Raw genomic sequence first — 15,684 nt, forward strand, 5'->3', positions numbered from 1 at the left:
GGATTTGAAAAGCAGAATGAGAAATGTTAAGTATTTTCAAAAAAGGTCAAAAATTGATCTTCGATATTGAGAACCACTCGGGTCTTTTTATCAGCCCCTACCCCACTCAGACTGTCAATTTGTGTTTGTTTTTAATATTGGACAAATTATTTATTCAGACCCCAAGGTGAGGTGCCCTGACTGTCATTTTCCTCAGATTAATAAAAAGGCACACTGGGGCACATAAGTAGACATTTTTTTTATTTACAGTATCTGATGTGGCTTACTTAAGTTAGGAAATGCCACATTTTTAATGCAACAATACCCACAAATTTATTTAAAGTAGATCACGAATGCATGCTGGTTCAATCCAGATTGGTTAGAAAATGGAACTGGTGATTGTTGTGAATGAAACTTTAACATAAATTTTAAGTAAATATATAAATGGGGAGAGGAATAAAGTTAAATCATCGAAAGCAGCTTATGTAGAATGTAAACATGAACAAAAACTGAAAGAACTGCAGATCCTGTAAATCAGGAACAAAAGCAGAAGTTGCAGGCAAAGTTTAGCAGGTCTGGCAGCATCTGTGAAGAAAAAAATCAGAGTTAACGTTTCGGGTCCGGTGACCCTTCCTCAGAACAGAATCTGACCCAGATTCGGGTCACCAGACCCGAAACATTAACTCTGATTTTTTTTTTTTTTCTTCACAGATGCTGCAAGACCTCCTGAGCTTTTCCAGCAACTTGTGTTTTTGTAAACATGAGTAGGTGAGTTGACCTAAATGGTCTGTTCAAGCTATATTTGCCACGATCCTCGTAAAGACCAATAACTTTAAAAAGAAAGTAGAACTTCCAATGAATGACGAAAGGGATGATGATGTTTCAAGTTTTCACTAATCTTGCAACAAACAACCTGAAAACACTGAATAAACACACTTTCAGGCTAATTATCCCTATTAACTTCTACGATGATCAAAAATAACCCAGCCACAGTTGTTTATTGTTCTGTCTCTTATATCGACTTTATTTGCTTCTCACAAAATTATTGTTTCTCTTTCCAGCCAGATAAACTTTACTGTTCAAACTGACTTTCAAGGTAAGGGATGAATTAAAGTCCCTCCCTGTAGCCATTTCTCGGTGAATCTTTCAACTTTTATTATAAACTTGACAAATTGCGTCTCTTCCATCTCAACATGAGCACCTAACTGTTACCTTGCTACCTCTATCTTTCAGTTGTATATTCACACACACACTCTCTCTCTCTCTGCTGTTTCTAATTTAATACTTGTCATTACTATCTTCTGTTTTCAATTTGACTTCAATGGTCCAAAGGAAAAGTACAACTATCAGTAGACCTGCAAACAAAACAAAGAAACCTGTGTCAGATAACTCCAGACACTTCTATATCTAAGTTAAAATCAAAATGTAACGACTTTAATTCACCTTTCCCTATTATTTGTGAATTTGCTCTTAAGTTTCAGAATTTAATTTTAAAATCCAAGGTCCAGCAACTTTCTCGTTGCAAATGTTGTGGATTGTCATACTGTCTCTCCTGCAGTTTTCCAAGCAAGACTACCATTCTATTCTATGCAATTGTCAGATTTATTTAATCTGATCATTAGGCCTTTGCAGGTTTACTTGTTGTATTTGTATTGCTGCAGCAAGTCATAAAACAAACCCCGTCCTCTGGAAATGGGTAAACATGATTCCTTTCAAACTCTTTCCCTCACGATGACAGCATCTTCCTATTACTTGAATCTAAGGAATTTCACATTGTTTTGTTTGCACTATGACTTTTGGAATTGCACTTTTATTGCAGGCACTGCACAAGGCATTAAAACAGTATCCTGGAAAATTAACTGAAAGTTGTTTACATGCCTAGTTTCAACTTTTAATTGAATAAATGCAAAAGGAACATGCGTATTTGTTTAGATCACTTACAATGAAACAGAACTTTCTTGGAAAATAACAAAACAAATTCATGGTAAATGCCATTAGCAGAGTAAAATCAAGATGTGAAGGAAGGATACTGAGTTGCAAATCATGCAGTAATGTGTGGTGATTTCTACAGAAAATATAACTTGCCATTAATCTCGCCATAAGTTTCAAGGAACTGCTGGATTTGTGCTAGAACTAAGTACAAAATTCTCTGTAGGAAAGATCTGGCCATGATTTCATGACATAAGGACCCTTTTAGTCACTGGATTTGAACCTGTATAAAACCATTTCACTCTGAAAGGCCCAGAAAGAGAAAAAAATAAGTCTTATGTCACTTCTGTAAGTTCCTTGAGGATTTTTTATTTTTCTTATAAGCGACTTCTTTCTTTTCCTCTTTTCTGTATCTAATTAGAAAACACAATTTAACTAGGTATTAATTTACCCAAGTTCCTCCTCTATTTATTGGTCTGTGTATTAGTTTTGTTAAGCTTGATTATTTGTCCCATCCTTCACTAATTCACCTGTCCACTATGTTCAATTCGCAATTCCAGTAATTTATATTGTGATTTTTTTTCAGGCTGAACAGTAAGGACAAAACATAAGTTGCAGAAGATGCTGTGAGGTGCCCAGCTCCTCTAAATTCAGCCCCGTTATTTTTGGTGAAATATGAAAGTTGCCATGCCACATTAAAGGAAAGTTCTACTATTAAGAGTACACATAGGGGTCAGAAAAGATTTACAATGATGTTGCCACAGTTGGAGGGTTTGAGCTATAGGAAGAGGGTGAATAGACTGGGGCTGAGGGATGACCTTATAGAGGTTTATAAAATCATGAGGAGCATGGATAGGATGAATAGCCAAGGTATTTTCCCTGGGGTGGGGGAGTCCAAAACTAGAGGCTATAGGTTTGAGGTGAGAGGGGAAAGATTTGAAAGAGACCTAGGCAACTTTTCATGCAGAGAGTGGTATGTGTGTGGAATTATCCCTCAATCAAAACGTGCAATCAAGACCATAAGATATAAGAGCAGAAATTAGGCATTCAGCCGCTTGTGTCTGCTCTGCCATCCAATCAAGTTCCTCAACCCCATTCTCCCACATTTTCCCCGTAACCCTTGATCCCCTTGATAATCAAGATCCTATCTATCTCAGTCTTAAATGTACTCAATGACCTGGCCTCCACAGCCTTCTGTGGCAGTGAATTCCAGAGATTCACCACTCTCTGGCTGAAGAAGTTTCTCCTTATCTCTGTTCTAACAGGTCTTCCTTTTACTATAAGGCTGTGCCCTCAGATCCTAGTCTCTCCTACAAATGAAAACATCTTCCCAACATCCACTTTGTCCAGGCCATTCAGTATTCTGTAAGTTTCAATTAGATCCCCCGTCATCCTTCTAAACTCCAATGAATATAGTCCCAGAGTCCTCAAACGTTCCTCATATGTTAAGCTTTTCATTCCTGGGACCATTCTTGTGAACCTCCTCTGAACCCGCTCCAGGGCCAGTACTTCCTTCCTGAGATATAGGGCCCAAAACTGCACACAATACTCCAAATGTGGCCTGACCAGAGCCTTATAAAGCCTCAGTAGTGCATCCCTGCTTTTATATTCAAGTCCTCTCAAAATAAGTGCCAACGTTGCGTTTGCCTTCCTGACTATTGACTCAACCTGCAAGTTTACCTTGAGAGAATCCTGGACTAGAACTCCCAAGTCTCTTTGCACTTCAGACTTCTGAATTTTCTCCCCATTTAGAAAATAGTCCATGCTTTTATTCTTACCAAAATGCATGACCTCACACTTTCCCACGTTGTACTCCATCTGCCACTTCTCTGCCCACTCTCCTAACCTGTCCAAATCCTTCTGCAGCCTCTCCACCTCCTCAATACTACCTGTCCCTCTACCTATCTTTGTATCATCTGCAAACTTAGCCAGAATGTCCTCAGTTCCTTCATCGAGATCATTAATGTATAAAGTGAAAAGTTGTGGTCCCAACACTGACCCTTGTGGAACACCACTCGTCACCACTGCCATCCTGAGAAAGACCCTTTTATCCCCACTGTCTGCTTTCTGCCAGACAGCCAATTTTCTATCCATGCTAGCACCTTGCCTCTACACCATGGACCCTTATCTTACTCAGCAGCATCCTGTGTGGCAACTTGCCAAAGACCTTCTTGAAGTCCAGGTAGATAACATCCATTGGCTCTCCTTGGTCTACCCTGCTCGTTACTTCCTCAAAGAATTCTAGCAGATTTGTCAGGCATGACCTCCCCTTGATGAAACCATGCTGACTTTACCCGATTTTACATAGACTTCCAAATAATCAGAAATCTCATCCTTTTCAATGGACTCTAAATTCTGATCCACGGCTGAGGCTAGGCTAATCGGCCTGTAATTTTCCGTCTTTTGCCTTACTTCCTTTTTAAACAGGGGTGTCACGTTAGCGATTTTCCCGTCCTCTGGGACTCTCCCTGACTCTAGTGATTCCTGAAAGATCACTACTAATGCTTCCACTATCTCTTCAGCTATATCCTTTAGAACTCTGGGGTGTAGTCCATCGGTCCAGGTGATTTATCCACCTTCAGGCCAATCAGTTTTACTAACACCTTTTCCTTGGTAATGGCCACCATACTCAGCTCTGCCCCTTGACTCTCTTGAATTTTTGGGAGATTACTCATGTCTTCCACATTGAAGACTGACGTGAAGTAATTATTCAGTTACAAAGCCATTTTCTTGTTTCCTTTATCTCCACCATCATTTTCCAGTGGTCCAAAGTCCACTTTTGCCTCTCTTTTGCCCTTTATATATCTAAAGAAACTCTTACAGTCTTCATTTATATTACTGGCTCGCTTACCCTCATACTTAATTTTCTCCCTCCTTATTTCTTTTTTTGTTGCCCTCTGTTGGTCTTTGTAAGCTTCCCAGTCCTCTGGTTTCCCACTGCCCTTCACCACATTATATGCTTTTTCTTTTGCTTTTATGCTATCCCTGACTTACTTAATCAGCCATGGTTGCCTCATCCTCCCTGTACCATGCTTCTTTTTCCTAGGGATTAATCAAGGAATAAAAGTTACAGTGTGAATGCAAATAACATTATTTAATTGAAAATTTAAAAATTGGCAACCTCTACTTTAAATGTACTCAAAAGATTAATCATTCACAATTTGCTGGGATAGAAAATTCCAAAGATTGGACCATCCGTTGAGTAAATAGATACAGTGTACAAAGATATGTGGATAAAGCAAGGACTTAGTACTAGCTAATGATGCTTATTTGAAGAGCCGTTGAGATACAATAATGAATGGCCTCCTTCAGCCATTAGATATTTCTATGATTCATAGAAATATGAACAAAATATAGTGTTAGGCTACAGAAAAGGTGCAGAGAAAGATCAACTCTAAGATATGAGAGGTCCATTCGTAAGTACGATAGCAGCGGGGAAGAAGCTATTTTTGAATCTGTTAGTACGTTTTCAAACTTTTATATCTTCTACCCGATAAAAGAGGATGGAAGAGAGTGTAACTGCGATGGGAGAGTCTTTGATTATGCTGGCTGCTTTCCAAAGGCAGCAGGAAGTGTAGATGGAATCAACAGAAGGAACGCTGATTTTCATGATGGACTGGGCTGTCTTCACAGTTCATAAAGCTGTACAGCATGGAAACAGATCTTTCAGTCCAACTTATCGATGCTGACTGAATATCCTAAATTAATCTAGTCCCATTTGCCAGCATTTGGCCCATATTCCTCCTAAACCCTTCCAATTATATACCCATCCAGATGCCTTTTAAATGTTATAATTGTACCAGCCTCCAACACTTCCTCTGGCAGCTGATTCCATACACGTACCACCCTCTGCGTGAAAAAGTTGTCTGGGTCGTTTTAAATCTTTCCCCTCTCACCTTAAACCTATGGCCTCTAGTTTTTGACTCCCCCACCCCAGGGAAAATACCTTGGCTATTCACCCTATCCATACTCCTCATGATTTTATAAACCTCTAAGAAAAATAGCCCCATCCTATTCAGGCAAGCATACCAAACACCTTCTTCACTAACTTGTCTACTTGGGACTCCACTTTCAAGGAACTATGAACCTGCACTCCAAGATCTCTTTGTTCAACACTCCAAGGTCTCTTTGTTCTCAGCAACACTCCCCAGGACTTTACCATTAACTGTGTAAGTCCTGCCCTGCTTTGCTTTTCCAAAATGCAACACAACACGTTTATCTAAATTAAACTCCATCTGCCACTCCTCGGCCCATTGGCCCATCTGACCAAGTTACTGTTGTACTCTGAGGTAACCTTCTTCGCTGTCCACTACACTTCTGTAATTTCTTGCAGTCTTGGGTACAGCAGTTGCCACACCAAGCTGTGATGCATCGGATAGGATGCTTTCTACGGTGCATCTATAAAAATTCATAAGAGTTTTTGCAGACGTTCCAAATTTCCTTAGGCTTCTGAGGAAGTAGAGATATTGGTGCGCTCTCTTGACTGGAACATTGACATGAATAGACCAGGATAGATCATATGTGATATTTACTCCCATGAATTTGAAGTTTTTGATCACCTCTACCTCAAAACCATTGATAGATAGGGACATGTCTTCTACTCAGGGATCCTCACAAGGATCTAGGGGAGGTGATGGCATAGTGGTATTGTCACTGAACTGTTAATCTAGAGACCCAGACAGCATTCTGGGGACCTGGGTTCAAATCCTGCTACGGCAGAGGATGGAATTGGAATTCAATAAATATCTGGAATTAAGAATCTAATGGTGACTATGACTCCATTGCTGATTATCAGGGGAAAAAAAAACATCTGGTTCACTAATGTCCTTTAAGGAAGGAAACTGCCATCCTTACCTGGTCTGGCCTATATGTTATTCCAGACCCACAGCAATGTGGTTGACTCTGAACTGCCCTCTGGGCAATTAGGGATGGGCAGTAAATGTTGCCTAGCCCTCATCCCATGAATGAATTTAAAAAAAAACGCAGCCTGGCGGGGCAAGAATGAAGATTGCTTCAAGCTATTCTGTAATTTCTGAAGAAGGGTCCTCTGATGCTGCTTGGCTTGCTGTGTTCATCCAGCTCTACACCTTGTTATTTCAGATTCTCCAGCATCGGCAGTTCCTACTATCTCTTTGTAATATTCTGCTTTTCCTCCGGTGTAACGAAGTTTAAGTATTAATGAACATTTATTAAGGTGGTTCCAGGCGTACCATATTAGGGACACACATTGCCCTGGCGTGTATCTGCGGGTCCTCTTCCAGTATCCCACAATCCTCCTGTATATTAGAGAGCTGGGAGGATGCTAGAAGGTCCGCCGGAGCCCTCCAATATCCCAGAATGCTCTAGTTTACTCGTGCTGGTCGAGGAGCTGGGAAACGTGGTAGTTGCTGTGAGTGATGTAAGTGAATACTTTATGCTGCCTTTCACTTTTAGCAGGGAAACTAATAACTGTGGAGTCGCAGCGAATTGTGAATGCAGTCAGTCCCGGATTATGAATTCCTGCCGCTACAAACAGGGGTTGATTTCAACGGTTGGCTCGCAGCCAGAAGCCGCCAGCTCCTTTCCTGGGAAAATATCCGCACCGCGGAGCTGACGAGGGAGCACAACTGTGCCTAGAACCCGCAAGTTTTGTGCTTTCAAATACGTTCTGTTTTAATTGTCATTCTGACAGAGTTTTTAATACCCCTTCTCCGCCCCCCCCCCCCAATCGTAGGAGTTCCTCGGGGTCGAGGATGACATTGTTTCCATTCTGTAACAAAAACAGAAGTTGCTGGAAAAGAACTGAGGAAGGGTCACCGGCCCCGAAACGTTAGCTCTGAGTTTTCTTCACAGATGCTGCCAGACCTGCTGAGCTTTTCTGGCAACTTCTGTTTTTGTTTCTGATTTACAGCATTCGCAGTTCTTTTGGGTTTTTTGTTTCCATTCTGGGTCAGTGGGTTCTTAAGAAGTTTTCCAGTCAAGTATCTTGATTGTTTGCTGAAAAAACAGTTTTTTTTAAAAACATATGTTTCAGTGAGGGATGCCTCAAGACCCAGACACTGCTCCACACGTTTGGCCAGTCTATATTTCTAGAGACTACCCCACACAGGGCCAGACTGTACCCTCCTCAAACCCTATCCCACTCAGCTGATCCTTGGCTCGATGCCCTACCCCAGTCACCCACTGAGGAAGCCTGACAGCTTAAGATCTTCGAGAGTAATTTTGCTGTTAAACACCTTGAGTGAATATAGAAATGTAAGGTTTTTCGAAATGTTGTCCTGATATGTATTGTACTCACTTAGGTTAGCTGTGATCTTCTTTCCAACTTAATAACAGTATTGCAATGTCCCACTGCTACTGAGGTAGTGAACAGAGTCTGGGTTCATCATGTTTTGAATTGATCAGTTATTTATTGGATCAGTTTGCTAACCTGTTGACAAAGTAAGTAGAGATTTAAGTGAGAAAAAACTTACCAACGAAGAAGTTGAATAGAAAAACTTAAAACTGAGTTAACAAAAGATCAGTGTGGACTAAGCTGTCCAGGGAAAGACTTTCGTGAAAGAAAACTGTGTAACTGGAAATCATTTTCATTTGTGTGTAGGATATGTTTTGCTTTGAGCTGTTAAAAAATGCTAAGTGTAAACGGTGCCTGAGTAATAAATTGAAAGGGACCTTTGCAGTTGTTCCTCCCAAAATATATACATTTAACTCCCCAAGAGCATCTATTGTCAAAGATGTTCATGCCACACATTGCAAGGTAATAAGCATCTCCTCATGCCATTCATTTACCATCACTGACTTTTGTACTATCAACAACACCTAGACTACCGCTGATGAGGAGTGTGTTTTGAATACTCTCCACGTGCCTGGATAAGTGCAGCTGCAACAGCATTCCAAAAGCTGAACGCCATCCAGGACAAAGCAACCTACTTGATTGACACCCCATCTACTGCCTTCAAAATTCATTGTCTCATGTTCACTACAGTGTATATCATTATGAGGTGCACCATGGTAACTCACCAAGGCTTCCTTGCCAGCACTTACAAACGCATAATCTGTACCACCCAGAGAAAGTGCAACAATGTATGTGTACACCACCACCTGCATGTTGTTCCTTCTCTGTCACTGAGTCAACTTCCTGAAATTACTTTCCTAAAAACACTGGATGTATCAAAAGGACTGCAATGGTTCAGGGTTCACCAGCACCATGACCACCTTGAGAACAGTTAGAGATGTACAGTAAATGCTGGCCTACCCACATCCAGCATTTTCCACATCCTACAAGCAAGTAAAATTTTAAGTCTGCTGCAGCAACAGTACAATATTAGGTATAGGCTCTTCAAATGTATTTAAGAGACTCTGCCCTTATGAGTCTAGTTCATGAACTAATAAAGTAGAGCCTTTGAAAATAGCATTTAAAGTGAAACAAATAATAAAAATAAGATGCAAGTCTAAGAAAATTTAATATTGTGATGGTGCATCATAGTTCTGTCTGGCTATCTTTTTTAATGTGAAAGTTGCTTTCTGCTATCTTGTGTAGTTTGTGCCAATTCAATATTAGAAATTAAAATTAATAGATGAGATATAAGGAACATTTATTTTGAAATACCTGTAGAAGTGTTAGGTATTTTTAAATATTCACAAATTGTAACATGTATAGTAGGTTTAGTTAAATCCTGGAATTGTTAGGTGGCAGCCTTTATTCGTTATGCTACTAATGAGGACTTATAGTGATCTGTGTTGGATTCACCTGAGATGGCTGGAGAATTACAGTTGGTCTCAGTGTACAGTTTCTTAAGGGGTGAGGAAATTAAGGATTCAGACCCCGTGATGGAGAGAAATGCTTATGAACACTGAGTGAAATGAGATTGAGCATGTCTGTCTTGCTGGCAATTGCCACTATAGTTCATACTGTACATTTATAACTGTAACAGTGCATCTAAAATTCATAGAGCTATGTTCCAAGTCGACAAAATTAAGCAAACATTGGAGGAGATAAAATTGAAAACTGAGTTTATTCATGAGTTCTGTTTTGTTCTGTTGTAATAAATCACAAACACAAAGTCTGCAATCAGTGTTAATATCAATGTAGATTTGTATTTTCATAGGACTATAAATGTGGAGAAATGTTCCCAAAGCTGCCTTAAAAAATAAAATCAAACTAAAATTGTAGAATATTGAAAAATGTTTAATGTTCTTCCCTCCCTTTTCTTGAAAAGGTAGACATGAGCTGAGAGAATATGATTCCAAATCACCCTTCAAGAAACTCAAATAGCCATTCTTAACCAAGAGATTTTGGATTGAACTTGGAGATGGTGAACCCAAACTGGCCCATTCCAGTAATTTTTACCATAGGGGTCATTGAATAGCAATCGATCAGGATCAAGAATCCTAGTTTGTTTTTCTTTTCTCTCTTTACTCAGTGATCAAATATGGAAATTTCTGGAAAACCTCAGCAGGTCTGGCAGCATCTGTTGAGAGAAATGAGACTTAACATTTCAGGTCCAGTGACCTTTCTTTAGAACTGTTTTTTCCAGCAATCTGCAGTTCTTTTAGTTTTTAGTTTTATGGAGTTTGGTATAGCTCAATACTAGCCAATGCATTACATTTACTCAATATGCCTTTCAGAGAATAAAATATTTATCTTTGCAGTTGGCATGCAAACTTTGCTTACATCAGTCTTTGTATAATTTATTTTCTAAAATGCAGAAGGAAAAATGGCAAAAAGCCTAAGAAGTAAATGGAAGCGGAAGATGCGGGCAGAAAAGAGAAAAAAAAACGCACCAAAGGAGCTTGCACGACTGAAAAGTATACTAGGAGCAGATGGCAGTGGTGACGTTACTATGAATGATGTTAAAGAAATTGCAACTGTGGTACCATGTGAGAAACTGAAACAGAACCCAGCTGCAAAAGAGGATGGTAATTTATTTTCTAAATATTGGGAAACTATTCAGTAATGTTCCATATAAGGTAGACTCAAATTCAAAGAAAAGATACATGAAGAAAGGCTGATTATCAGTACCAACGCTTTTGTAAATGCCTGCAAATTCTACAAGGCAGAAGAACTGAAGTAGAAGTTTGAGATTAAATGAGGTAATGACTTAGAATATAACATGCCTTAACCTCAACTGGGGGAAGATGAAGAAGAGGCTGTAAATATGAATTTAGAACTGAGAATTGTGACGTGACTTTTATCTTCTTTAAAATTTTTTCAGTGGCCATGTTTAATCTTTTATACAAAACTCAAATAGCCATTATCTGTTTACGTCATGATGACATTGAAACCAAATTTATAGCTTCTTCTCTCCATGCCCACATATATATTATAATGTCCACTGCATTGTCTCCCTGATTTGAGCTAACTCAGTACACAACATGGATTAATTATGGATTCTACCTAATTTGTATACAGCAGATAATTGTTATCTATAAGTGCTTAATTGGCAGAGGTGCATTAACTAATTATAGTCAAAGATTTATACAGCACGGAGACCTTTTGTTCCAACTTGTTCTTGCCAACCAGACATCCAAATCTGATCTAATCCCATTGGCTCACGTCCATCTAAACCATTCCTATTCATATATCCATTCCGATGCTTTTTACATGTAATTGTACCCGCCTCCACCACCTCTTCGAACAGCTCATTCCATGCACACACCCCTCTGTGAAAAAATTACCCCTCAAGTTCTTTGTATCTTCCCCTCTCACCTTAAACCAATGCCCTCTAGTTTTGGACTCCCCCACCCTAGGAAAAAGACGATGGCTATTCACTGTATCTATGCCCTTCGTGATTTTATAAATCTCTATAAAGTCACCCCTCAGCCTCTGACACTTCAGGAAAAAGAAGCCCCAGCCTATTCAGAGATAGTTGTAACTGCCGATGCTGGAGAATCTGAGATAACAAGGTGTAGAACTGGATGAACGGAGCCGGAAAGGTGACGTTTCGGGTCTGGACCCTTCTTCAGAAACCCGAAATGTCAGCTTTCCTGTTCCTCTGATGCTGCTTGGCCTGCTGTGTTCATCCAGCTCTACACCTTGTTATCCCAGCCTATTCAGCCTCTTCCCTTTAAATCAAACCCTTCAACCCTGGCAACATCCTTGTAAACCTTTTTCTGCACCCTCTCAAGTTTAACAACATCCTTCCTGTAGAAGGGTGACCAGAATTGTACGCAGTATTCCAAAACTGGCCTCACCAATGTCCTGTACAGCCACAACGTGACATCCCAACTCCTATACTTTTTGTTGTGACCAATGAAGACAAGCGTGACAAACACCTTCTTCACCACCCTGTTTGTCTGCAAATCCAAGGAGTTCCTTTTAAGGAACTATGCACCTGCTACTCCCCCAGGTCTCTTTGTTCAGCAACGCTCCTGAGGGCCCTACCATTAACTGCCCTGGTTTGCCTTATAAAATGCAACACCTCACGTTTTTCTGAAGTAAACTCTATCTGCCATTCCTTGGCCCATCTGATCAAGTCCCGTTTTACTCTAAGCTAATCTTCGCTGTCCACTACACCACCTATTTTGGGTTATTCTACAAACTTACTAACCATGTTTTCTATAGTCACATCCAAATCTTTTATATAAATGATAAAAAGCAGTGGACCTAGCATCGATACTTGTGGCACACCGCTGGTCACAGGCCTCCAGTCTGAAAAGCAACCCACTACCACCACCCTCTATCTCCTACTTTTAAGCTAATTATACATCCGGTTAGTGAGCTCCCCAAGATCTCATGTGATCTAACCTTACTTAACCAATCTATTATGCGGAACGTATCAAACACTTTGCTGAAGTCCATACAGGCAACATCTACCACTCTGTCTTCATCAGTCTTTTGTCACATCTTCAAAAAAACTCAATCAAGTTAGTGAGACACCATTTTCCACACACACAGCCATTTTTGTTACTGTAGTTTTATTAAAGTAATACTTGTCAGATCTTGAATGTTTGTAGTTTGGGAAGTAACTTAAATGTTTCCTAACAATATAAATAAAACTTCATCTTCACAGATGATGCATCTCTAATGGATATAGATAAGAAAAGGGGCAAAAAGACTCTTTTAAATGAACATGGACAGTATCCAATATGGATGCATCCCAGACAAAGAAAGAAGCTCAAAAGGCAACTGAAAAAGAAGGGAAAATCAAAACAGCCAAAGGGGCTCGCTTGGTAGACTTGTAAAAGTATACGAAATAAACATCAGTTTTGGAAAAATAGCGGATATTTAAAATGTTTCACGTGTTGACTGAGGAAGTGATAGTGCATGACTTTTGAAATGTACCACAACAATACTAATATGATGTTCTGTATCTTTGAAGATTGTTGAGTTGTAACATATTTTAAATTAAAAGATTCCTATAACAATAAGATGGCATCAATGTGAAAATTTGGTGTTTGGTGTTTTAAGATTAATTTACAACTTTAGCATTTCCCTGTTAAGCAAGAGGTCTGAATTTACTAGAACATAGAAGGGATTGACAGCTGTGCTTATGTAAGTGGAGAAAGTATCCTGAGAAGATCAACCAATTAAATCTATAAATTTCATCCGAAGAAATCTATGTCGTCTTGGTAAAGTTTCTATATTTTTATTATCAATTTGTTTGTATTCTAGTGTTAAAAATAATGTGCAGTTTGGATGTCAGAAATGTTATTTTTGTTCCCTCAACACAGAATTTTCTGTGAATAACAAATGTATAGTATTTTGCAATGTGTCTAAAATAAAAATTTGCCAGGAACATTTGTGCTTCTTAATTCCATTATGAAATTTTTTCCAATGTTATTGTTTGCTCATTGCAATGTAATCATCTGACTTGTACCATCTGTAACACATGACAGTGAGTGACGTTAACCAAGAGAATTGGAATGTGCAGATGATGACTTTGGAGACTCAAGATGATGTCACCGATTTTCTTTGAACTCAACATATGGGTGGTGGTAGAATACAAAGCGTACGAAATTGGATAACATTGTCCTGACAATTATTTATGTCTAAATATAATTTTTGGAATTTGAATTTCTAAATAGAGACAGATCTGTGTTGAGTTACTTCTTTAAAGGTTTGATTTTTTTCTAAAAAAGTCACAGTCCTTATAGAACAGTGATCAAATCCAGTATTTGTGATAAAGTAGGTGATGAATTCCTGTGGAATTAATGGGAAGGTTATATAATTGGGCTGACAGTAGTTGAGTAAACATTAAAGGTCAGTAACTTTGTTTTCAGTGCGAACAGACAAGGGAGTTTAGAAACTAGTTTCTCTCACAGGAGTTACAGGAACAAGTTACCCCACCAAAAGGGTTTAGTCTGTGAAACTTCCATACTAGGAATGTTTCGCTAGAAATCTAAAGGTCATTAGAACTGAGAAGGTTTAGGCTCTCAAAATTTGTGAAAAGTTCATATCAGCAGATTTGAAAGGACTCAAATTGTTGTCACAGTCCTCAGCAAAGAAACACTAAGTAGTCACTGTAATAAGTTTAAATAAGGTGGTAATTTCTCTAAACTTGAGTCAATAGTATTGCAAGACAGTTTTAAACTTTGTTTTAATGGATGTTTTCTAACTTTTCTATATATAGCATGCTTTGTTTTTGTGTTAATAACCCCCAATTAAAAATATTGCAGTCTTGTGAATATGTCTGTGACTAACAGCCATGTAACCAACTAAACAAAAGAAATATACGATATATCAAGGTGGAGCTGGAGGAACACAGCAGGCCAGGCAGCATTACAGGAGCGGGAAAGTTGACGTTTCGCGTCAGGACCCTTCTTCAGAAATGGGGCGGGGGAAGGGATCTCAGAAATAAATAGAGGAGGGGTGGGGCTGGGGAAGGTAGGTGGGATGGTGGTAGGTGAGTGCAGGTAGGAAGTGGTGGGGATTGGTCCATGAGGTGGGAAGGGTGGATAGGTGGGAGACAAGATGGACAGATTGTTTCAGGTCAAGGAGGTGGGGACTGAGAGGGAGGGTTGGTTGTGGGATGAAGCTGGGGATGGGGAGATTTTGAAATTGGTAAAATCCACGTTTAGGCCATTGGGCTGTAGGCTCCTGAGGTGCTGCTCCTCCAGTTTGCAGGTGGTATCATTGTGACACTGGAGGAGGCCCAGGATGGACACGTCATCCAGGGAGCAGGAGAGGGACTCTACTGCATCCGCTACTTCCCAATATGGCCTCCTCTACATCAGTGAGACCAAGCGGAGGCTCAGAGACCATTTTGTACAGCATCTGCACTCTGTTTGCGACCAAACGACAACACCTTCCAGTTGTGAACCTTTTAACTTCCCCTCCCACTCTCTGGGTGATATGTCCATCCTGGACTGCCTCCAGTATCACAATGACGCCACCCGCAAACTGGAGGAGCTGCACCTCATATTTCGCCTCGGGAGCCTACAGCCCAATGGTCTCAATGTGGACTTTACCAGTTTCAAAATCTCCCCACCCCCCAGACTCATCCCATGACCGACCAACCCTCCCTCTCATCCCTGCCTCCTTGACCTGGCACAACCCATCCATCTTCCCTCCCACCTTTCTGCCCCTCCCACCTCACTGACCAATCTCCACCACTCCCTACCTTCACTCAACTATGACCATCCCACCTACCTTCCCCAGTTCTACGCTTCCTCTATTTATTTCTGAGCTCCCTTCCCCCTCCCCATTTCCGAAGAAGGGTCCCGACCTGAAACAAAGATAGTAGGAACTGCCGATGCTGGAGAATCTGATATAACAAGGTGTAGAGCTGGATGAACACAGCAGGCCAAGCAGCATCAGAGGAGCAGGAAAGCTGATGTTTCGGGTCTAGACCATTC

The 15,684-nt window shown here is 40.1% G+C and overlaps 1 protein-coding gene and 1 long non-coding RNA gene across 3 annotated transcripts; one reads left to right on the forward strand and one right to left on the reverse strand.

The window, feature by feature from the left end:
- Positions 1 to 713: 713 nt before the first annotated feature.
- LOC125485378 lies at positions 714 to 7,178 on the reverse strand. Its single transcript, XR_007264132.1, has 3 exons — positions 7,119 to 7,178; positions 4,903 to 4,950; positions 714 to 1,334 (listed from the first exon to the last, which is right to left on the reverse strand). It is a non-coding gene; the product is annotated as an uncharacterized LOC125485378 (long non-coding RNA).
- llph (LLP homolog, long-term synaptic facilitation factor) lies at positions 7,172 to 13,625 on the forward strand. Of its 2 annotated transcripts, none has more exons than XM_048607856.1 (3): positions 7,172 to 7,297; positions 10,597 to 10,806; positions 12,900 to 13,625. In XM_048607856.1, exons 2-3 carry the CDS (start codon positions 10,605 to 10,607, stop codon positions 13,061 to 13,063), a joined length of 366 nt encoding a protein of 121 aa, XP_048463813.1. In that variant the 5' UTR covers positions 7,172 to 7,297; positions 10,597 to 10,604; the 3' UTR covers positions 13,064 to 13,625. The 2 variants fall into 2 exon arrangements, with proteins under 2 accessions (XP_048463813.1, XP_020383928.1); XM_020528339.2 differs by having other exon boundaries at positions 7,194 to 7,306.
- The last annotated feature ends 2,059 nt before the right edge of the window (positions 13,626 to 15,684 follow it).

The sequence above is a fragment of the Rhincodon typus genome, chromosome 18 (assembly GCF_021869965.1).
Source record: "Rhincodon typus isolate 14 chromosome 18, sRhiTyp1.1, whole genome shotgun sequence".
Classification (NCBI taxonomy): Eukaryota; Metazoa; Chordata; class Chondrichthyes; order Orectolobiformes; family Rhincodontidae; genus Rhincodon; species Rhincodon typus.

Bases quoted from the DNA above. Each gene is read 5' to 3' on its own strand.
- llph (XM_048607856.1), top strand. From the start codon at position 10,605: ATGGCAAAAAGCCTAAGAAGTAAATGGAAGCGGAAGATGCGGGCAGAA. The intron at 10,807-12,899 runs GTAATTTATTTT...TCATCTTCACAG, and splicing joins CCCAGCTGCAAAAGAGGATG to ATGATGCATCTCTAATGGAT.